The following is a 23,053-nucleotide window of genomic DNA, read 5'->3' as shown; positions in this document are numbered from 1 at the left end:
GCTTATGGTCTAGAGAGGAAGACAGACATTAATATGAAGAGGCTGAATGAAACTCTCTTCCTTTGGCAATAACAACAATAAGTGTTTTAAGCACTTATATGCCAAGCACTGGGGTAACTATGATACAGCCAGATAAGACACGGTCCCTGCCCAAAATGGGGCTCCCAGTCTAAAAAGGAGGGAGAACAGATATTTTACAGAGGAGGAAACTGAGGCCATGGGAAATGTGTCACCCAAGGTCACACAGCAGGCAAGTGAAGGAGTCAGAATGACAACCCAGGTCACTTGACTCCCAGTCCTGTGTTCTTTCCACTAGGCCAGGCTGCTTTACAATGGTCTGCAGCACTCATTGGCAAGTGCTTTGTACAATGCTCTGCACACAGTTAGTGCCAATAAATGCCATCGATTTCTTGCTTATCTTGTCTTCTCGTGTTGTTTGTTTGTAATAGTACAATCTTACATATCTCACAGAACAAAGATTATCCAAACCTCAGATAATCAAATGAGGTGAGCCACTAAAAGGATCAAACCTCCCTCTCACACAATCAGGGGCCCTCCCTCCTTTAGGGTTCGGTTCCCCAAACATCAGATGATCTCAACTGCCCCAGGCCCCTAATGAGGCAAAAAACCCACTTTTAGATGATTTTATCCAAAGTCAGTGGATCAAGATCCATGTCTTTGGGCAAATCCTGTAAATTAGATTGGAACACACAACCGTTACTCTTTCTCTTCTCTGGGACTTGTATAACTGGACATATAGCAAGAGGCCGGTGACTGACCTTCTCATCTCCAAACAATTATCACTATACCCTAGAGATTCTCTCACTTCTTTGGCTCTCGATGCAGGACCAAGTCCCAAACCATTCATTAGAAATGGAAGAAGCCCTGCCCAGTTGTTTCAATATTTTATTAAAATAGCATATTCAACCACTGTTAACCAATAATACATTAACTTTTTTCCCAGAGAATGCAACACAACACAGTAGTGATTTAAAATCTTATCCATGATAATCAATGAAAATATTTCAAATTCAAGTGTGCAACTAAATCTAAACGTTGGAAAAATTCCAAATCGAAGGAAAGGTATAAACGCCCAACCAGAATCCTTTTATATTCCACTCCTATTGACTAAATGCCAGTGTTCCACTTCCCTGACAATCCGGCTAGCTTTTTTTTCCTTTATGCATAGTATAACGTCTCATTTATAGTACCCATATTTCATAAATAAACTTGGCATTTCCCCTCCCGTTTATGTTCCTCTTCAGCTTCACAAAGAAACCAGTAAATAAAACTGTCAGAGACAGTCACAACAAATGATCTCACGGCAAGATAAAAAAAAACTTGAAGATATCTGAAGATGTTTCTACTCTACTTTACATAAAAAGACAGATTTAAAAAGTGCAAGGCAAGAATTGCAGTTTTTGTTTTTTTTTGGGGGGGGAGGGAAAGGGAGAATCTTATAGGCACATCATTTCTTTAAAGCAAGCTTCAGAATGAAATTCCAGTTTGTTCTTCATGACACCTGTTTTAAGTCTTTCTTTTTTAAAAAAAGAAGAAAATGAAAAAAATACATCCTGTCAAACGGAAAATAAGGGCCCTCCTGGGCAGAAGCATGGGTCTTCAGTTGTGTCTTGTTCTGCCTTTTTTTATTCTGGCGGGTTTGGGTTTGGGGATGTATTGGTTATTTGCTTGATATTCGAGTTCTTTGCGGAAGTAATGAATCGCTTTGTTTAAGCCTTCTTCCAAAGGGACCTGTTAACAAGAGAAGGAGAAATGGGGTGAGGAGGGGAAGGGCACAATGATGCCAGTTTTTAATTGACTGCAGTCTCAGGGTCTGCCTTAACCGCCGGCCCTGGGCAAATGTGTTGCTTTCAAATAACGCCTCTCCTGCTGAGTGCTCACAGCACCACACACTGGTCACAGGATTACAACAATGTGAAATATCTCAAAAACCACTAAATACTGGGCGGTTCCAGCCTCTTTTCCCCAGTTGGCTCCCCGATATTTGGGGTCAAAGAAGTGGATCTTCTGAAAACCCTTCAGGGATCTGCACCGGGGACCTATAATTTTGATCCCAGTAACGGCCTCATCAACCCTCCTGCTTGTATACTCCTTCGTCTTTTTAAAAAAAAATGCCCAAACATTTCTTGGCTCTTTAGGATAATGTGCCCAGTCTGCTCCTAGCCCTACCTTTATTTTATTTTAACGTCTGACTCCCCGACTAGATTGTACTCTCGTCGTGGGCGAGGAATGTGTCCACCAACTCTGCCGTACTGCATTCTCCCAAGCTCAATACAGTGCTCTGGAGACTATAAGCGCTCAATGAATACCACTGTTTGATTGAGGAAGTTAGCAGAGGAAGGACAGTAGCAGGCAACTGAAAAGGAAGCTAGCGTTGTTTCTGATCAAATCTCTTCCTCTGTCACGAGGCAAGCCGGCAGTGGACCTTAGAGTCCTGAGAGGGTTCAGAGAGATAAGGAAGCTTGTCTGGCTTCCGTATTCCCATTGACCTGAATGGGACAGTATTTGCCGAGCGCTTACTGTGTGCAGGCCACTGCACTGAGTGCTTAGGAGAGGACGACGCAACAATAAACAGACACATTCCACCAGGGCAGGGCATAAGAATGGGAGCCCACATGCAAGGTTATTCCAAGACTGACCCCTATCTGCTGGGAGGAACCGTGAGGCGCCCATCCTCATAGTTTGGTTTGGACCATCCCAAATTCCAAACTATCCTCCCTGACTTTATCCTCTGGTAACCCACAATGGATCATCTGTCCATGAATTTGTCCAAATCCTTCTTGACCCTACTGGTATTTTCAGGTAACACTGCTTCAGGAACTCCACAGCCTGATCAACCGCTGGAGGAAGAAGCATTTCCTTCCATTTACCTTCCACCATTCATCCTCAAGCGCCAATGAGCAACTGCCCCGGCCCTAGTCTTTGTGGGATGTGGGGAAGACAATTCTGTTTATTAATTTTTTTAATGGTATTTGTTAAGCACTATGTGCCAGGTACTGTACTAAGCACTGGGGCAGATACAAACTGATCAGGTTTTCTCCCTGCCTACCCTTCATAATTCTGAAGCAGCGAAGGCCATTGGAAAGACTTGGGAATCCGAGGACAGGAGCTCTAATCCCGGCTGCTCTGCCACTTGTCTGCTGTGTGACCTTGAGCATGTCTCTGAACTTCATTTTTCTGATCCATAAAATGGGGGATTCAATACCTATTCTCTGTTTCGCTTAGACTATTAGCCCTATGTGGGATCGGGACTATGTCTGACCTGATTATCTCATACCTACCCCAGAGTTTAGTACAGTGCTTGGCACATAATGCAAATACCACCATTATTATTATTGTTCAATAATATTGGCCCCATCAGTTCCCTAATGTTCTTGGTTTATTCTTAGTTAGGTCTTCCCTAAGTCCTCTTTTCCTTTTTTTCCACTTCCTTCTGTGTCACCCTGACTTGCTCCTTTTATTCATCCTTCCTCCTAGCCCCACCGCACTTATGTACATATCCGTAATTTATTTACATCAATGCCTGTCTCCGTCTCTAAACTGTAAGCTCGCTTTGGGCAAGGAATGTGACTGTTATACTGTTATAATGTATTCTCCCATGCGCTTGGTACATTGGTCCGCACACGGTAAGCGCTCAATCAATACGATTGATTATTCTCATTTGAAGGGCTTCTTCCCAAAGAAACTCCCCCCACCAAATAACTTCCCCAACAGGTTGTTGTGGCATGAAATTTTTCTCCCCAGTAACTAGGTGATGTCTCAGCATGTGAGGATGTGAACGGATGAATGAATCTGGATGTGAGGCCTGCATTTTCTATGTAAAGAGTGGTATCTAACAGGCCGGGCAAGCTCATTTTCTTTTATTCGGTGCTCTCCCCTATCACGGTTGGCTTGTGCCTAACCCAGCTCTAACCTTCAAAGGTGCGGTGTTCTTTTGAGATTTTAGTACTAAATGTTTTGTTTTTGCGGCCTTTGTGATTTATAGCCAAGAGCTGAACTTGCGCTGTTGAAGATTTGGTTTCTAGTTTCCAAGTCAGTAATTCTCCCCATCTAAGGGTCCCTGCTTCTAATCCCACAAGGGTAAGTGAAAGGGGAAATCTGGGGTACAGCATGTCATTGCAATGAAGGCCCAAAACCCTGAGGTCATTGCTGTGGCAACAGAAGGGGACTCAAATGGTGCCCAGGAAGAGCAGTAATGGGAAAAAGGAAATTCATATTTTTCCTCTGCATCTGGTAGGGTGAAAACTTGGGGTGGCACGTCCACACACACACACAAACCCACCCCCCTCCACACAGAAAGGGAGAAATTCTGTCAGAAAAAGCTAGGGGAACACATGGGAACGTTTCTATCTCCTCTGGGGCCAGGGTTTGGTGCCTGAGTCTTTTGGGCCTCTCCCCAACTCCCTTCACCCTGGCTCCTCAAAGAGCGACTCTCCTCGGTGAGGACTGCCCACTGTGTGGACCCCTAGACCTCTCTACCACTGCACTTACCACAGGCTCCCAGCCCAAGAGCAGCTTGGCTTTCTGGATGTCCGGTTTCCTTTTCTGCGGGTCATCCTGGGCCTCTGAGAGAAACTGGATTTCGCTTCCGCTACCTGTGCCCGCAACAAACAAGTGCCACAGCAATAAGCTAGATGCTATTAGTTATTATTATTATCATGTCACTCAGTCTCTTGCTGCACATAAATAAGCACACTCTCCTACTTTTCCCTCCAGCGGGCCCATCGACCCTTCCCCTGAAGAAGATCCAGTGGCAGACGGGGGCAGAACGGTGGGGCCGTAGCATCTGATGCGTGATCCTACAAGGCTGCTCTTAGGCCTAACAATTCCTGGGCTGGCTAGCCCGGGCAAGGGGCCTGAATCTCAGCTGACTCAGCACAGCGCACATAATTCACAAATGAATTGAGAGTCACTGTTTATATTTCACGTGCATATTTCATTTCCTCAGCTTACTCCCTCCTCCTCCCCACGACCGCTATACCACTGACACACAAGTCCCTGATTTCTGCAGGTCCCCGGCATCATTTAGACTGTGAGCCTGGTATTGGGCAGTGATTGTCTCCATCTGTTGCCGAATTGTACATTCCAAGTGCTTAGTACAGTGCTCTGCACACAGTAAGCGCTCAATAAATACTATTGAATTGTATAGCAACGGTAACAAGAACGGACAATGCACTCAGGATGGACTGTTGACATTCTGCAAGCGAGACCGACAGCTAGTGCCAGGCCCTTTTACCCTCTCCCCACATTCTTTGAAAACTCAGCATTGCAATTGTGACACAGTGTGGGAAACAAATACAAAGGGATCAAATGAATCCTCTGCCCATCAACAATGACGCAGGATGATGATTTCCAGCAAAATCACCATCAGCAGCCCCAGTTACTGAGAACTTCCTGTGTGCAGAGCCCTCTACTAGGAGCCTACTTGGTGCAGACAGAGTTCTATACCGAGAACCTGTTAAATGCAGAGCACTATACTGGACTTCTGTGTGAGAGCATGGTAGTAGATGGTATTTGTTAAGCAATCACTTTGGATCAAGGTCTTAGAAAGTAGCATGGAAAGGGCAAGGGCCTGGAAGTCAGAGGATGTGGGTTCTAAACCCTCCAGACTGTGATCTCATTGTGGGCAGGAATGTGTCTGTTGGTTGTTATATTGTACTCTCCCCAGTGCTTTGTACATTGCTTTGCATACAGTAAGCACTCCACAAATACGACAATGAATCAATCAAAACCGGCTATGCCACATGTCTGTTGTTTGTCCTTGGGCAAGTCACTTAACTTGTCTGTGCCTCAGTTCCCTCATCTGCAAAATGGGGATTAAGGCTGAAAACGCCATTTGGGACAGGGACTATGTCCAACCTGATTAACTTGTTTCTACCTCAGCCTGTATAACATTGCTTGGTAAACAGTAACACTTAACAAACAGGACAATTATTATTATATTATTATTATTATTATTATTATTAACTTAGCACTGGGGTAGATATGTGATAATCAGGTCAGTCAGACCTTGCCCCTTATTTGGCTCACAGTGGAAGCAGGAAGAACAGGTGTTTAATTCCCATTTTACAGATGAGGAAAGCGAGGCCCAGAAAAGTGAAGTAACTTGCCCAACATCACACAACAGGCAAGTGGCAGGGCTTAGATTAGATTAGAACCCAGGTCCTCTGACCCCCAAACCCATGTTCTTTCCAGTAGGTTGCACTGCTTGGGAACATACAAAAAATTTAATCTCAAACCAGATAATCTATATATTCTCTATCGGCCTCCCAGTTATGATTTCAAACAAAACAAGTCTTTTATCCTGGCAGCCGTTAATCAGAGGACAAGTAAAGGTTCCTGACAAAAGCATCCGTTGAGGAACACAAAAAATCCAACTCAATTAGCCTATTAATAACAGTTTCTAATCAAGGAACCATCAGCTGTTAGCGCACATGCACCATAAATTTCACCAGGGAAATGATTTATCCTACTTACCAACCAGATTTTTAATCATTTGAGCAAATTCGAGAATGGTATGTTCCTCTGGGTTTCCCTAGGGCAGAAAAAGGATTCTAGTTAGGGAAAGGAAAGGAGGTGGCATCACAATTTTTAAAAAAAGCATGCTCACTGTTTCAAAGATATTTTCAGGCTCATTTTGTAACATTCAGAAAGTAACAGTGGAAAAGGTTTCAGGTTACTGTGTGTGAGTAGGCATTCATAATCTTTCAGTCCATTCTCTCTCCCTGTCACACACACACAAACACATTCAATCTCACTCTCCCGACCTATTTCCAATAAACACAGGTGACAGGGAAATTTCAGTCTAGGTTTGGGGTTGAGGAGGAAGAGAAGTTACAGGGGAGGAGAAGGGGTAAAAGAGAGGAAGGACTGCAGAAGAGACAATTACTCTCCCCACCTTTAAAGCCTTCCATCTCCTCCAAGAGGCCTTCCCTGATTAAGCCCTCATTCCCTCTTCTCCCACTCCCAGGTCGTCCCTCGAACTTGGATTTGCGCCTTATATTCACCCTTCCCTCAGCCCCACAGCACTTATGTATGCATCCATAATTTATTCATTTATATTAATGTCTGTGTCCCCCTCTAGACTGTAAGCTTGATGTGGTAAGGGAACATGTCTACCAAGTCTTTCATGTTATTCTCTCCCAAGCATTCAGTATGGTGCTCTTCACACAGTAAATGCTCAATAAATATGATTGATTAATTAACCAGTGGGTCCTTTCTCATGTGGGATGTCGAGATTAGCCCTGACCTAAGAAATCCACTTGCAAGAGGCACTACACACTGCAAACCCAAAAGGAGAGCTACAAAATTGGTTTGTAGCTCTTTAGTGGGGGTTCAAAAGAGCTCCTCTTCACTGGCAGCTAAACCCTGAATCTTAAAATATACTAGCCCCACAGCTCAGAGTCCTCTAGGCATATTTACCCATTACCCCCCAAAATGAATTTCTAATTCTCCATACCTACTGAACTACTGTTTCTTCATAACCCATTGACACATCTTCTCTTTGGAAGCCCTGCATGTATGGCTTCCATTTTTTTCTAATGGTATTTGGTAAGCACACAGTGTGTGTGTCAGGAACTGTACCAAGGGCTGAGGAAGGAAGGTACCAAGCTAATAAGGTTGGACAAAGTTCATGTCCCACACGGGGCTAACAGTCTTATTTTCCATTTTACAGATGAGGTAGCTAAAGCAGGAAGAAGTTAAGTGACTTGCTTAAGTGGAGATTTAAACCCAGGTCCTTCTGACACGCAGGCCTGTGTTCTATCCACCAGACCACACTAGTTCACTTAGGGAAATGAGAAGGTAAACTCCTCAGAATAAGCTAATGATTAGCACGGACAGGGTTCCAGGCACCGAGGTGTGCTTGGGCAAGTCACTGAATATCTCCAGCCCCCTTTTCACCAACGGCAGCTAAGATGTCAGCCCATCCACCTCGCTCCTTTGCTGATCCCAACAAAAAAAATATGGTGGTCTGAAAATTGACTGCGAGAGAACTTGAGGCAAAAAGTACAGGGAGACTTGCAGCTGCGCAAGAATCCGGGGAAGTGTGCTCCTTCTGATTGTCCCCCTAGTGACTGAACAGGCTATCTCTGGGAAATCGGGGCTAAGCAAGTAGGCCAAAGAATAACTGCTACTCTGTACTGGACAAGAGGGTCTGTGGGCGAGACAGAGAATCTCCTGGACTCCATCTGTGGAAAGACCTGACACTTTAAAGACAGCTCAAATGCAACTTTGCTCCCTTGGTAGAGGCAACGAGACCTGCGAAGAGCATATGAGACCCAGTTCTGACTCAGACTGTCATGGGACCTCAGTCTCCTCAGCTGTAAAATGGGCTTGACTACAGAATCAGCATGGTGTAGTGGATAAACATTAATAATGTTGGTATTTGTTAAGTGCTTGCTATGTGCAGAGCACTGTTCTAAGCGCTGGAGTAGATACAGGGTAAGCAGGTTGTCCCACATGGGGCTCACAGTCTTCATCCCCATTTTGCAGATGAGGTACCTGAGGCACAGAGAAGTTAAGTGACTTGCCCACAGTCACACAGCTGACAAGAGGCAGAGCCGGGATAAAGCATGGGCCTGGGAGTCAGAAGGTCATGGGTACGAATCCTGGCTCCACCACTTGTCTGCTGTGTGACCTTAGGCAAGTCACTTTACTTCTCTGTGCCTCAGTTACTTCCTCTGTAAAGAGTGGGGATTAAGAGGGTGAGCCCAATCTGGGACAGAGACTGTGGACAACCTGCTCAGTGCCTGGCATTTAGTAAATGCTTAACAAGTACCATAATTATTATTATATCTGCCTCTCCATGTCTCACTGGGAAGTCATGAGGCTGAAATGAAATTATTCCTGCAGGCAAAAAAGCTTGGGAAGAAGACACAAGCACTAGAAATCCAAGCTATTATTATTAGTGCTTCTATTAGAAACTGGGTAAAAATCTCACTTCACTCTCCATAGCATCCCTCTCACATAAACTGAATAAGAATAGCAGTGTTTTTTTAAATGTTAGCACTTACTATGTGCCAGGCACCGTACTAAGCGCTGAGGCAGATAAAGGATAGCTGGGTTGGACACAGTCCCTATCCCTGTCACACAGTCTTAATCCCCATTTTATAGATGAACTGAGGCACTGAAGTGAGGCGACTTGTCCAAGATCACAAAGCAGGTAAGTGGTGGAGCAGTTGTTAGAGTGCTGACATCTGGATCTTTTTGAGCTATGCTGATGGGGTTGACAGCACTCTGTACCCTCGTTAGGCTGCAGAAACTTCTGTCACACAGGCAGCGTGGCTTATTGGAAAGAGCCTGGGTGTGGGAGTCAGGTTATGGGTTCTAATCCTGGCTCTGCCACTTGTCAGCTGTGTTACTTTGGGCAAGTCACAACTTCTCTGTGCCTCAGTTACCTCATCTGTAAAATGAGGAATAAGACTGTGAGCCCCTCATGGGACAACCTGATTACCTTGCATCTACCCCAGTGCTCAGAACAGTACTTGGCACATAGTAAGCGCTTAACAAGTACTATCATTATTATTATTAATGTTGCTTTATTTCACCATCAGATTCAATGATGGCTGCCAGGTGCCATCTGCTTCGGTTTGGGGAATTTTTTCCTGATGCTTCCCTGCCTCCCTGGCCACGTCTGCTCCTCACAAGATGGCAGGGGTGCTGGCTGGTCAACCTGCCCTGGCCATACATATTGGATCTCGAGGCTTGTGGCTGCCATCCCCCAGAGACCTGGCTTCTGGAAACAGGGTGGGGTGGTTTCCTCTACACTGTTAGCTCGTTGTGGTCAGGCAGTATTATCCACCAACTCTCCCAAGTGCTTACTACAGTGCTTGGCACACATTAAATGATCAGTAAATACTACCGATTGACTGATTCCACACTCACCTGTCTAAGCATATAGGTCCCATGACTTCCTTTTGGTCCTCCCCACTTCTCATCCCCTCAGGGACATACCCTGTAGAGAAGCAGCATGGCCTAGTGGATAGAGCATGGCCCTGGGAGTCAGAACATCATGGGTTCTAATCCTGGCTCCATCAATTGTCTGCTGTGTGACCCTGGGCAAGTCACTTAACTTCTCTGTGCCTCAGGTACCTTATCTTTAAAATGGGGATTGAGACTGTGAGCCCCACGTGGGACAGGGTCTGTACCCAACCCAATTTGCTTGTAACACCCCAGGGCTTAGTACAGTGCCTGACACCTAGTAAGCGCTTAACAAATATCACAATTACTATTATTATTTCTCTATTGCTGATTCCACATTTGCCATATTCAGCTGTGTGGTTTCTCGAGGCCAGAGTTGATTCTAAACTAACACCAAACCTCAGCCACCTGGGCACAGCATGGCATCATGGGCAGTCAGGACCTCATAAAAGCGGGGAGGCAAACAGGACATGGGCAAGGCAGAGGGAGGTTACAGTGGTTTAGACTCCAAGGTCAGTATGAATCCCTTCACGAAACTACTTCTGGCTTGTTGCGCTCTCAGCTAATTATACTCCTTAGGTGAGTGGAGGCCCTGGGTTAGGAGAGAGCTGTAGCAGTAATTGTATTTATTGAGCACTTGCTGTGAGCCAAGCTCTGTGTAAAGCGCTAGGAGAGAATAGCCAGTTGGGAAGTAGACATGATCCCTGTTCCTTGGGGGTATGGGGGTGTGTGGGTTGGACGGAAAGGAAGGGGAGGATGATGATGACAACAGACTCACCAGATTGACGGGGCTGCTGACGTTGCTGTTCATCAAGGCCACCAGTCCATTCACCAAGTCACTGCCGAAAAGGGAAAGACCAGTTTGAGAGTGGCCCACCTTGAAGCCAGATCATTTGGGGACTCTCGTAACTCCAAGACCGAGGGCAACTCCTGCACCGCCCCCAGCACAGAGGATGGGCCAAACTGGAAACATGGGCAAAGCTGGATTCAGACCCTGTTACTGGGGGGCGTGGAGTCCCCTAGTTTGGGGCTTCCCTGAACCACGCACCCTACTGAGGTCCCAAGGATGAATGTTGTCTAGCTGGGCTAAGAAGTTAAGCAAGAGAAAGCAAACTTTTATATTACAGTATTTAAGCGCTTGCTGAGTGTCAAGCACCGTTCTAAGTGGAGATGTTCTTCCCCTTGACTCTGTTTATTGCCATTGTTCTCGTCTGTCCGTCTCCCCTGATTAGACTGTAAGCCCGTCAAACGGCAGGGACTGTCTCTATCTGTTGCCGACTTGTTCATCCCAAGCGCTTAGTACAGTGCTCTGCACATAGTAAGCGCTCAATAAATACTATTGAATGAATGAATGAAAGGTTGGATACAGTCCCTGTCCCACATGGGGCTACCAGTCTTAATGCCCATTTTACAGCTAAGATAACTGAGGCACAGAGAAGTGAAGTGACTTGACCTAGGTCACACAGCAGACAAGTGATGGAGCTTGGATTAGAACTCAGGTTCTTCTGATTCCCAGGCCTGTGCTCTACTAGGCCATGCTGCTTCTCCAACATTTGAATGCTTCTTCTCCAACAATTAGATGGTCATTTTCCAAAGCCTTGGGAAAATGACACTGTGGCATTTTCCCAGGGCCTAGATTTAGTCAGGGAATGAGGCAAGAGGTTTTTTTTTTTTTGCTGCTTTCCGCACTTCCTAGCCCGCTGATTCATAGATTAAAAGTGCTTCCCTCTGGCTTCATAGATCACTTCCACCAAGAAAGAAGCTATTAAAAAGTCACATTAAAATTTCCATAGTGTTTACTGCTGGGGCTTACATTTAAAGTTGGAGCAGTTACTTAGTGACAATTTTGATTTTTTTTTTTAAAGAAAAAGAATCTCTCTTTGGATAGAAAGCAATCTGGCTTCTCTGAAACTCGCTTCTTTGAGAAATGGGTGTTTTTGCATTAATGTGCTTTCATTCTCATATCAGGTCAGAAAGCGTCTCTTCAAAACCGACAACTACTGGCCCTGGCTGCTCTCTCCATCATGGAGGAGAAAAGCTTACTTGTTCCTAGGGCAGTAAGAGTGGCATCTCAGCAGCATGGCCTAGTGGATAGAGCAGGGCTTAGGAAGCAGAAGGACCTGGGTTCTAATCCTGGCTCTGCCACTTGTCTGCTGTGTGATCTTGGGCAAATCACTTGACTTCTCTGGGCCTCAGTTTCCTCATCTGTAAAATGGGGATTAAGACCTTGAGCCCCAGGTGAGACAGGGACTGTAACCGACCTGATTACTTTATTATTATTATTTTTAGGGTATTTGTTAAACTCTTACTACGTGCCAAGCATTGTTCTAAGTGCTGGGATAGATACAAGATAATCAGGTTGTCCCACATGGGGTTCACAATTTTAATCCCCATTTTACAGATGAGGTCAGTGAGGCACAGAGAAGTTAAGCGGCTTACCCAAGGTCACATAGTAGACAAATGGTGGAGCTGGGATTAGAGTCCTCCAACTCCCAAACCTCTGCTCTTTCCACTAAGCCACACTACTTACCTTGTATCTATCCCAGCGTTTAGTACAGTGCCTGGCACATAGTAAATTCTTAAATACCACAATCAGTCTTCTTATTAGGCATGTCCCCACGGACCCCTTGGTACATCCGGCTGACTACAGATGCTTATTCTCAGGGAAAGAGGACCCAATTTTGGACAATCCAAGCTGCCAATCCATCACTGGCTCTGCACCACAGTAAGCACTCAATAAATACCACTGATTGATTATTGGAATTGGGAGCTCTTCCCAGACTGAGCCCTCCCTTTCCTTCTGCCCCTCTTCCCCTCCCCATCGCCCCTACTCTCTCCCTCTGTTCTACTCCCTTCCCCTCCCCACAGTACTTGTGTATATTTGTATATGTTATTACTTTATTAATGATGTGTATATATCTATGATTCTATTTATCTATTTTGATGGTAATGATGCCTTTCTACTTGTTTTGTTGTCTGTCTCCCCCTTTTAGACTGTGAAACCGTTGCTGGGCAGCGATTGTCTCTGTTACCAAATGTACATTCCAAGGACTTAGTACAGCGCTCTGCACACAGTAAGCGCTCAATCAGCAAGGCTCAGTGGAAAGAGCATGGGATTTGGAGTCAGAGGTCATGGGTTCGAATCCCAGCTTGGCCACTTGTCAGCTGTGTGACTTTGGGCAAGTCACTTAACTTCTCGGTGCCTCAGTTACCTCATCTGGAAAATGGGGATTAAGACTGTGAGCCCCACGTGGGACAACCTGATTCCCGGGTCTACCCCAGCACTTAGAACAGTGCTCGGCACATAGTAAGCGCTTAACAAATACCAACATTATTATAAATACGACTGAAGGAATGAATGAATTTGTCTAGGGAACCCTACCAGAGCTTTGCCATAATATCTACGAAGCACAAGGTGGCAGCAGTGGATAAAACTACGGTCTTTGGAAGCCACTTATTCTGAGCAGACTTGCTCAAAAGATTTTCAGGATTGGTTTCATCCAGCTGAGAGCGAGACTAAACGGCAGAGATTTGAAACGGAAGGAAACCAACTAATTTTCCAACTAAAAAGAGAATATCCTATCTTACCCTAGCTCATCTTATCCTGTGGATAAGACGACTTACTGGGGAGACCCCAGGCCCCAGCAATGGCTACCAGATTCATTCCTTCATTCATTCAACAGTATTTAGTGAGCGCTTACTATGTGCAGAGCACTGTACTAAGCGCTTGGAATGTACAAGTCGGCAAAAGATAGAGACAGTCCCTGCCCTTTCCAGCTGAGTCCCAGCCACATGTCGATAAGCAAAGTTTGAGTGTGGAAAGGGGGGTGCGGTGCTTACCTGACATACTGGAACGCCCTGGTCTGGGAGCCCGAACCATACACCTAGGAACACAAAGCAAGATAAAGTTGGGTAAATCCAGAGTACTATAGACCTAATAAAATGTCAACTCCCAAATAAAGAAGTTAATGTGGAGGTGACTAGGTACAGCTGCCTTGCCTCTCTGCCCACATTGCAAAGACAAACCAAAACTTTCAGAAATTGGAACTCATGCTCACAGGGATCAGTGTGGCTAAACATATCAGTAAGTTAAAGAAAATTTAGACAAACTCATACATGAGTCCATAATAGGCAGTAGCAGAGATTGAGGGCCTCTATGCAAAGCACCGTACTAAGCAAGAACAGTGATGAGATGCAACATGACCTAATGGAGAGAGCAAGGGCCTTCGGCTCAGAAGGACATGGGTTCTAATTCCATTTTGCCACTTGAATGCTGTGTGAACTTACGTAAGTCACAACTTCTCTGCACCTCAGTTACCTCAGTTTCCTAAAATAAGGATTAGGACTGTGAACCCCATGTGGGACCTGGACCGTGCTCAGCCTGATTAGCTTGATTCTACCCCACAACTTAGTACAGTGTCTGGGCACAATTGTAAGCACTTAACAAATGCCTTTAAAAAAAAAAAAAGGCCATTAGAAGAGTGCAAAAGAGTTAGAATACATGATTCCTGCCCTCAGATTTACCTTCTAGTAAGGGAGACAGACATTAAATCACAGAAGGGCTATGGGGTTTGTGGTAACAAGTGAAGAAGCAATATGGTCTAATGGTTAGAACACGGCCTTGGGAATCAGAAGGATCTTGGCTCTGATCCCGACTCTGACACTTGTCTGCTGTGTGACCTTAGGCAGGTCACTTCACTTCTCTGGGTCTCAGTTACCTCATCTGTAAAACGAGGATTAAGACTGTGAGCCCCTTGTTAGAGCTGGTATTTGTTAAGCGCTTACTATGTGCAGAGCACTGTTCTAAGCGCTGGGGTAGACACAGGGGAATCAGGTTGTCCCATGTGGGGCTCACAGTCTTAATCCCCATTTTACAGATGAGGTAACTGAGGCACAGAGAAGTGAAGTGACTTGCCCACAGTCACACAGCTGACAAGTGGCAGAGCCGAGATTCGAACCCACGACCTCTGACTCCAAAGCCCGTGCTCTTTCCACTGAGCCACCCTTGTGGGACATGAACTGCATTCAACCTGATTACTTTGTATCTACCACAGTGCTTAGAACAGTGCCTGCACATAGTAAGCACTTAAAAAATACCCTAAAATAATAAAAGTGCTTAGAAGGAGGGGAAAGGTTGATGCGACAGCTGGGAGATACAAAGTGAGAATATTAGATATTTCTCAGGGAAGGCAACCTGGAGGAGATGTGCTCTCAGAAGAGCTTTGAAGATGGGGAGAGCTGTATGGTCTGTCAACCAATCAATGGTTTTTAATCGAGTGCTTACTGTAGGCAAAACACTGTGCAAAGCATTTGGGAAAGTACACTACAATAAATTAGCCAACATGATTCTTGCCCATAAGACATTTTACAGTCTATGTGGGGAGACGGGCATTAAAATGAATTACAGATAGGGTAGAGTATAAGGATACGTATGTAAGTGATGAGGGGCTGGGGTGAAGAGCAAAGGGTTCAAGGGCTACAAAACCAAACACACGGTGACTCAGAGTGGGTGGTGGGTAAGGGAAATGAGGACTTCGTCAGGGAAGGCCTCTTGGAGGTGATTCATTCATTCATTTGTATTTACTGAGCACTAACTATGTGCAGAGCACTGTACTAAGGGCTCAGGATAGTACAATACAACAATAAAGTGAGACAATCCCTGCTCGCAACAAGCTCACAGTCTAGAGGGGATGTGATTTTAGCAGGAGAGCACAGTGGTCTGATGAATATGAAGAGGGAGAGAGTTCCAGGCCAGAGTGAGGACGTGAGCAAGGGGTCAGCAGCGAAAAAGAGGAGCTCGAGGTTGAGAGGGTAAATTGGTTTGCTGACTGGGTTGTGGCAGGAAATCAACAAGGTAAGGCAGAGGAGAGAGAGAGAGAGAGAGAGCTGTCTGAAGGGGAAGGAGGGGAGGACACAGGGAAGAAACGTGGTATAGTGGATAGAGCACGGGCCTGAGAGTCAGAAGGACCTGGGTTCTAATCCTGACTCCAGCACTTGTCTGCTGTGTGACTCTGGGCAGGTCACTTCACTTCTTTGTGCATCAGTTCCCTCATCTGTAAAATGGGGATTAAGACTGTAAGCACCATGTGGGATAATCTGATCCCTAAATGGGACAGGGACTGTGTCCAATCTGATTAATTTGTATCTACACCAGATCTTAGTACACTTCCTGGGATATAGTAAGCGCTTAAGAAATACCACAATTTTTATTATTATTATAGCTTGGAGCTACCTAACCATGAGAACAGGTATCCAGGAGTGCAACCAACACACAGTTCTAAATCAATGCTGCACATTAAGGAAAGTGCCCCACAGAAGGGGTAAGTGTTTGATTCTTCCTCTTCCTTTGCAATTGAGATAGCCCACAAGACAAAGAACTGCTTAAGCCTCGTTTCCATAATCAAACATCTATCTGGCCCTCTCTCCCACTGCAAACAGAAAAACCTTGAGGAGAGGTACAGAAATGTATTTGTGCCCATTGTACAGGTCCCTCTTCTAAGCTCTGCAAGTTGCCCCTGGTGATGGAAACGCATTTTGGGAGAAGGAGGTGGTGCTGGGACGGGATGGACCATAGCCCTCTCTTGTTACCTAAGGAACTCCATCTGGTGTGCTGTCTGGTTCCGACGGTGCAGCTGGGCTAGCTACAAATGTCTCAACCCCAACAGTGCGATGACCCACAATTCCTGTCAGTCATGTGCTCTGCAGACTATCTCCAAGTGGGAAGGGGTGTGTGCATGGCTGTATGGTATTTATTGAGTGGAGAGCACTGTACTAAGCGTTTGGGACTGTAAACCCATCAATGGGCAGGGATTATCTCTATCCGTTGCCGATTTGTACATTCCAAGCGCTTAGTACAGTGCTCTGCACATAGTAAGTGCTCAATAAATACTATTGAATGAAGGATCCAATTGGTGGGCACAAGCAGCTGGTAGTCTAGGAGACAGGCATTAGAAATAAATTACAGACAGGGGAAAGAGTGCAAAGGCCTGGAGTCCCCATTGCTCAATCTTTTGCCTGGACCAGAGATTACTGTCTTCTCAGGTAAACTCGGCTGGTCTTTATACCAAAAGGCACCCTAAAAATCTTCCCGAGCTACTTAAATTAATCCAAATTCCTCTGATAATAATAATAATAATAATGATAACTGTGGTATTTGTTAAACGCTATGTGTCAAGCACTGTTCTGAGAGCTGAGGGAGATTCAAGCTAATGAGGTTGGACACAATGCCTGTCCCATATGGGGATCACTACCATAATCCCTATTTTACAGATGAAGTAATTTAGGCCCAGAGAAGTGAAGTGAGTTGCCCAAGGTGACACAGCAGACATGTTGCAGGGCCAGGATTAGAACCCACATCTTCTGATTCCCAGGCCTGTGCTCTTTCCACTAGGCCATAGTCACTTCAAGTTACTGTATGAGCCACATGGTTGATGAAGGTCTTCATTAAGCTTGGCTCCCATGGGCTTGGATGACAAATTTCACAGCATGCACTTTCTGATTCATGGTAGATTTCCACAGTGGATGATTCTCTGCTTCATTCATTCCATCACATTTACTTGAGCGACTACTATTTGCAAAACACTGTACTAAGCATTTGACTCCAAGATCCGCGCAAAGGAGGTACTCTGGGTCACTCAGCAGACACTGAACCCTCGATAACCCTCCTGCCCAATTCTCAGCTTTCAATCTTTGCACCTTGGGCTCACCACATTTCTTATTTTAATGTCCTAACCTAGCAGTGGCATTTAGCACTTTATTTTTAAGAGCTTACAGCTTAAACCTGTAAACCTAGAGTACAGACGAGGTATCCCATTTCCAATTTCTGGGCTCTCATGTTGACTGTGGGTTAGATTTAATATGAATCATCAATATACTGTTGCAGCTAAAAATGCAAGTACGGTTCTGGGAGAAAAGCACCTAGTAAACATGAGCACCCATCTCAGGATCCCACCTGGGGAGTTTCCAGTACTCATCCAATCTCATCTGTGGGTAGAAGAGTTGAGCAGAGGCCTACCCATTCCATTCCTATCTTGGGCAGTGGTTAGTGAGTGAAAGGTAATCTGCTACAAGGCAAAACTCTCCTGTGCCGGGCAGCAGCGGCATGGGAGAGAGTCGAGGGCGGAGACTCAAGTTTACTGTGAGGAAGGAGGCAATGGTAAACCACTTCCGTATTTTTACCAAGAAAACTCTATGGAGACACTACCAGAACGATTGCAGATGGAGACGGGCGTTCTGAAAGAGATGTGTCCTCGGTGTCTCTATGGGTTGGAGACAACTAAACAGCATAAGGCAAGACAAACCTCATTCTAGATTGGGAGCCCCGTGTGGAACAGAGACCGTGTCCAACCGGATAGCCTTGTATCTACTCCAGCACTTAGTACAGTTGCTGGCACATAGTAAGCACTTATATACCATTAAAAGGAAACAAACCTGGACCCCGTCTATTTTTTATGGTATTTGTTATGCACTTACTAGGTGTCAGCGTGCTGGGGTAGAAATGAGTTAATCAGGTTGGACACAGTCCCTAACCCCCATGGGGCTCACAGTCTGAATCCCCATTTTACAGATGAGGTAACTGAGGTCCAAAGAAGTTAAGTGACTGGCCCAAGGTCACACAGCAGACATGTGGCGGAGTCAGGATTAGAACCCAGGTCCTTCCATCTCCCAGGCCTGTGCTCTTTCCATTAGTCATGCTGATTTCCAAACTCTCTTTAGGAGTTTTCTGCTTGGTGGTGGTGGTGTGTGTGTGTGGGGTCTCTGTACAAAAGAGTTGTGGAGACCCTGTATAATAAGGGTCAGAGGAAAGTAATGTGAGCCAAGAAACTGGCTCCTGTTAACAGCGCTAAAGGCTAAGTCTGTTTACTTAGAAAAACAGGGGAGGGTTTTCACTTTTCCATCAACAGTATTTTATTGAGCACTTACTCTATGCAAAGCACTCTACCAAGTGCTTGGGAGAGTAGTACTCAGTAGAGAACTCAAGGAGCTTACAATTCGATGGGGGAGACAGATACTAAAATAAACATAGGCAGGGAAAATCAACAGAGTATATAGATATGTAGGTAAATGACGTGTGTGTGTGTGTGTGTGTGCATGCCTAAGTACTTAGTTAAGGCAGAAGTACAAAAGCACCAATTAGTGATATATGGTGGAGAAATGAGAAATTAATCAGGGAAGCCCTCCTGGAGGAGATATGATTTCAGAAGGGCCACTCTCCTAGAGCAGTCCAAAGATGATCTTCTTCCCAAGTGGACATCCCTCTACAGTGCATAACACATGCTGTTTCTACAAGAGCTTAGTGTCGCAAAGAGTATAAGCCCTCTGTGGGCAGGCAGGGAATGGGTTGTTTTGCACTTCTTCCCGAGCACTTAGTAGAGTATTCTTTACTGAGTGGGTAAACAATGAACGTTGTTACCTTAACAACAACTACTACTACTGAAGAGGCTCCAGAGCTTAGTCACAGCATAAAGCAACTCCTTCTCTGACTGATTTCCAGACTTTCAATTAGGCTTATAGCCTTGCCGAGTTAGAAGATAGCTCCACTCTGGAAAACTCTTTAACTCCATCTTCCAGATCCCATATTGTGAATTTGAAGCACAGCTGGGGAGAAAAAGCTTAACAAGACATGGCCCGCTCCCAACCTTGTGCCACTCCATTGGTGATAGGGCAAGTGACGTGCCAGGTGATATTATCATGGAATCGCCCAGTAATCTTGATCAATTTCTGAGGGTTGCCAATCTCATTTAGTAGCTGCCAGAATCAAGAATAGGAACGGTGTCAAATGCTTTTATGAGTTCTCTAACTAGTGGACAGGACATATATCCTTCCAGGCATGCTTTCTGTATATGACACACAGTAAAGATTATGCTCCTGGGACTACATTGTGATACAAGGAGGTTGGTTTTTTTTGGGTGTCTTTTAAGCACTTTCTAAAATAATAATATTTGTTAAGCGCTTACTATGTGCAGAGCACTATTCTAAGCACTGAGGTAGATACAGGGTAGTCAAGTTGTCCCACATGAGGCTCACAGTTAATCCCCATTTTACAGATGAGGGAATTTAGGCCCAGAGAAGTTAAGTCACCTGCCCACAGTCACACAGCTGACAAGTGGCGGAGCTGGGATTCGAACCCATGATCTCTGACTCCCAAGCCTGGGCTCTTTCCACTGAGCCAAGCTGCTTCCCAATAATGTTGGTATTTGTTAAGTGCTTTCTATGAGCCAGGCACTGTTCTACACGCCGGGGCAGATACAAGGCAACCAGGTTGGACTCAGCTCTTGTCCCACATGGGGCTCACGGTCTTAATTCCCATTCTTCAAATCCAGAAAGACTCTGCTAGGGGTCTTACTAACAATAAGAATGACAAAATGAATTGGGATATTTCCAGTAAACAACTTTGCCATGTTCTTCTCTTATGTTAAGGATCAATCGATGGCATTTATTGAGTGCTTACTATAGGCAGAGCAATTCATCGATGGCATTTCTTGAGCACATACTGTGTGCAGAGCACTCTACTAAACACTTGGGAGAGTGCAGTACAACTGAATTAGCAGACATGTTTCCTGGTCATAACGACCTTACAGTCTAGAGGATGGTAGCACTGTCGCAACCCATGGCAGCCCTTGGTGGCTTAGAAAAAATCTGTAGGTATATGGGTATGCCTGCATATTCATCTATTTAATGGTCTACTTTTGTCTGGATTCTTTTTTTTTTAACCCATTATGTTTTTTGGCAATTTATATCTCCCTCGTTCCCCGACTGGACTGTAGGCAAGGGGCATTCCCAAATGCCTAGTTCTGTGCCTTTGCACAAACCAGGCGCCGATACAGTGTTCTGCAGATAAACTCTGCTCTTCAGACAATAAAAGTTCAGTTCACAGGACTGCCCCGAGCTGGTGCCCATTACACAGTGCTCTTTACCCAGAGGTGCCCCATCGATGCAGCTGCTGCTGATGAAGATGAGCATACCACGGGTGGCGAAGGGGGTCAAAGATCCCATGTGGGTACCTGGACAAGGGCTGTGGGGCTGCAGGGGTGCAGCCTCCCACAGAGCTTGCTGCTATCACCTCGGGCTGGGCATCTTAGCGGGAGGAGAAGCAGAGGAGGGGCAACAGACCCGTTTTGACGTTGACGGCTTGAAAGGCTGAATCTTCCCAAGAGACAGTTCAGCCTGCTGAGTGGAGTTGTAAAGGGTGGCATGTGCATTTAGATCAGAACGTGCAGTTGCTTGCTTAGATGCCGACCAGATATCATTAATGTTTTTTACAGGGAGCGGGGAGTTAAGGAGGGGGTCTCTGTCAAGAATCAGAATCCTGCCAAGCCAATAAACTGGAAAGCAAGCTCACACCTGCTCAGTGAGATAAAAGAAAAAAAAAAAGGGACATCCTCCATGCAATGTGCTACATCCAGTTTCAGACAACCTGAAAGACAGGCTCGGGAGGTCCAAACGATAAAGTGAAGTTTTCCTAGCTGCGGGTTTCGTATGCTAGAATATGTGGGAGAAGAGGATAGCCTAATATGGGAAACAATTTCTTTTCTTTAGTAAATGGGCTCTCTTTCCAGATCCTATTCCAAATTAGGCAAAGAAATCTCCCTCCAGCGTTCCCCAGGTTTGACAGTGACTTTGTATCCTTCACATACTCCCTGTAAGAGAGGGGATGTTAAGGGCCCTTCTTTCTTCTCTAGGAACCAGTCCCCCCGATACATCGGATGGGGGTTCCAGGGTCAGACCGCCAAACCTGAAACTGACTGAACACTCTGTGGGTTTTTGTGCTTTCATTTTAACTAGTTGGGAGGGGGAGGGAAGAGGGAGTGCGTCTCCGACCCACAAAAAAGGAAAGATCCTCAGACTCCACTGATAATCAGAGTATTAATTATTGGAATTTGTTAAGCGCTTACTACATGCCACGCACTATACTAAGCGCTGGGGTGGATACGAGCAAATTGGACATTCCCTGTCCCATGTAGGGCTCACAGTCTCAATCCCCATTTTACAGATGAAGTAACTGAGGCACAGAGAAGTGAAGTGACTTGCCCGAAGTCACACAGCAGACAAGTGGCAGAGCTGGGATTAGGATCCATGACCTTGTGACTCCCAGGCCGGTGCTCTATCCACTATGCCAGGCTGCTTCTCACATTTGAAAAAAAGAAAACAAAATGGGGTGGGGGGAGGATTGAGGGAAAAACTGAATCTAATCCACCGGCCCCTGAAATAAATGTGGATAAAGTAATTGAAAAAAACCAAAACACCCCAAAAGAAGAAAAGCAAACCAACCCAAGGCCGTTCCCTAGAGGGGGCCATCTGACTAACTTCACACTGACACTTTCTTTCACGCTTCCAGACTAAATTATTGAGCGAAAGCACTTAGTGCCCAACTGCCTCCCCTTCCTTCCGCCCACACCGGCTGTGGAAGCTGCCGGCACAGAGGCACCACTTGAGTTATTACCACCACAAGACGTCTGCCCCCTGGGGCCCCACAAGAAGACCATCTTGCCAGCCTCCACTCGCTCCCCCCGACCTCCCCCAAGGGCTTATGGATTTGCTGCACTCCCTGCCAGTAGCCAAGGACAAATCTGTGGAGAGATTTCTCAACGTTTGTGCCAGGGGTGAAGAATGGCTCTGATCTCACAGCCTAAAGGGAAGAGCCAACGCCTGAAAGGGCAGAACAGCAACCGTAGGGCGGCAACCAAATATGGGGGAGTGTCAGTGGGGAAGAAAAGGGTAGGGAATTTAGGTTTGATCCTTTAGGTGTTCTGATTGCTCCTCTCCTGGGATTTCCTTCACAGGACCCTAGTTCCTGAAATACTGGAAACCCTACTTTGCAGGTTCATAGGGGTTGAGGGAAGGGCAAGATGTCGAGATTTAGAACTGAGTTTCTTACAATAGAAAACCATGGAGCTCTCCTGAGCTCAGAGAAAACCAACAGCTGAACTGCCCAGAGTGGCCTGCTTCTTGACAAAACCAACAAGATGAGAAATAGTATGGGTTCAGACCAATTGTCAGGGAGTTTACGGTACATGCTTCTTGATGCCTGGTAATACTCCTCAGTTACCTCATCTGTAAAATGGGGATTGAGACTGTGAGCCCCACGAGCGACAGGGACTGTGTCCAACTC

The 23,053-nt window shown here is 45.6% G+C and overlaps 1 protein-coding gene and 1 long non-coding RNA gene across 5 annotated transcripts in view; one reads left to right on the top strand and one right to left on the bottom strand.

Annotated features, from left to right (window-relative positions):
- Positions 1-889: 889 nt before the first annotated feature.
- The window catches only part of UXS1 (UDP-glucuronate decarboxylase 1), a 91,061-nt gene continuing 68,897 nt past the window's right edge, over positions 890-23,053 (bottom strand). For all 4 annotated transcript variants that reach the window (XM_039911191.1, XM_029057877.2, XM_029057878.2 and 1 more), the window contains 5 exons: positions 13,783-13,826; positions 10,721-10,781; positions 6,499-6,556; positions 4,513-4,616; positions 890-1,752 (listed from right to left, as the gene is read on the bottom strand). In XM_039911191.1, coding sequence (XP_039767125.1) covers positions 1,621-1,752; positions 4,513-4,616; positions 6,499-6,556; positions 10,721-10,781; positions 13,783-13,826 — 399 coding nt within the window. In that variant the 3' untranslated portion in view covers positions 890-1,620. The remainder of the gene's footprint in view (positions 1,753-4,512; positions 4,617-6,498; positions 6,557-10,720; positions 10,782-13,782; positions 13,827-23,053) is intronic.
- LOC114809071 lies at positions 2,697-4,942 on the top strand. The gene is made up of 2 exons (XR_003756828.1): positions 2,697-2,823; positions 4,738-4,942. It is a non-coding gene; the product is annotated as an uncharacterized LOC114809071 (long non-coding RNA).

This window comes from Ornithorhynchus anatinus, chromosome 2 (assembly GCF_004115215.2).
Source record: "Ornithorhynchus anatinus isolate Pmale09 chromosome 2, mOrnAna1.pri.v4, whole genome shotgun sequence".
Classification (NCBI taxonomy): Eukaryota; Metazoa; Chordata; class Mammalia; order Monotremata; family Ornithorhynchidae; genus Ornithorhynchus; species Ornithorhynchus anatinus.
Note: the sequence above shows the minus strand (reverse complement) of the source record. Positions and strands in the feature narration are given on the sequence as shown.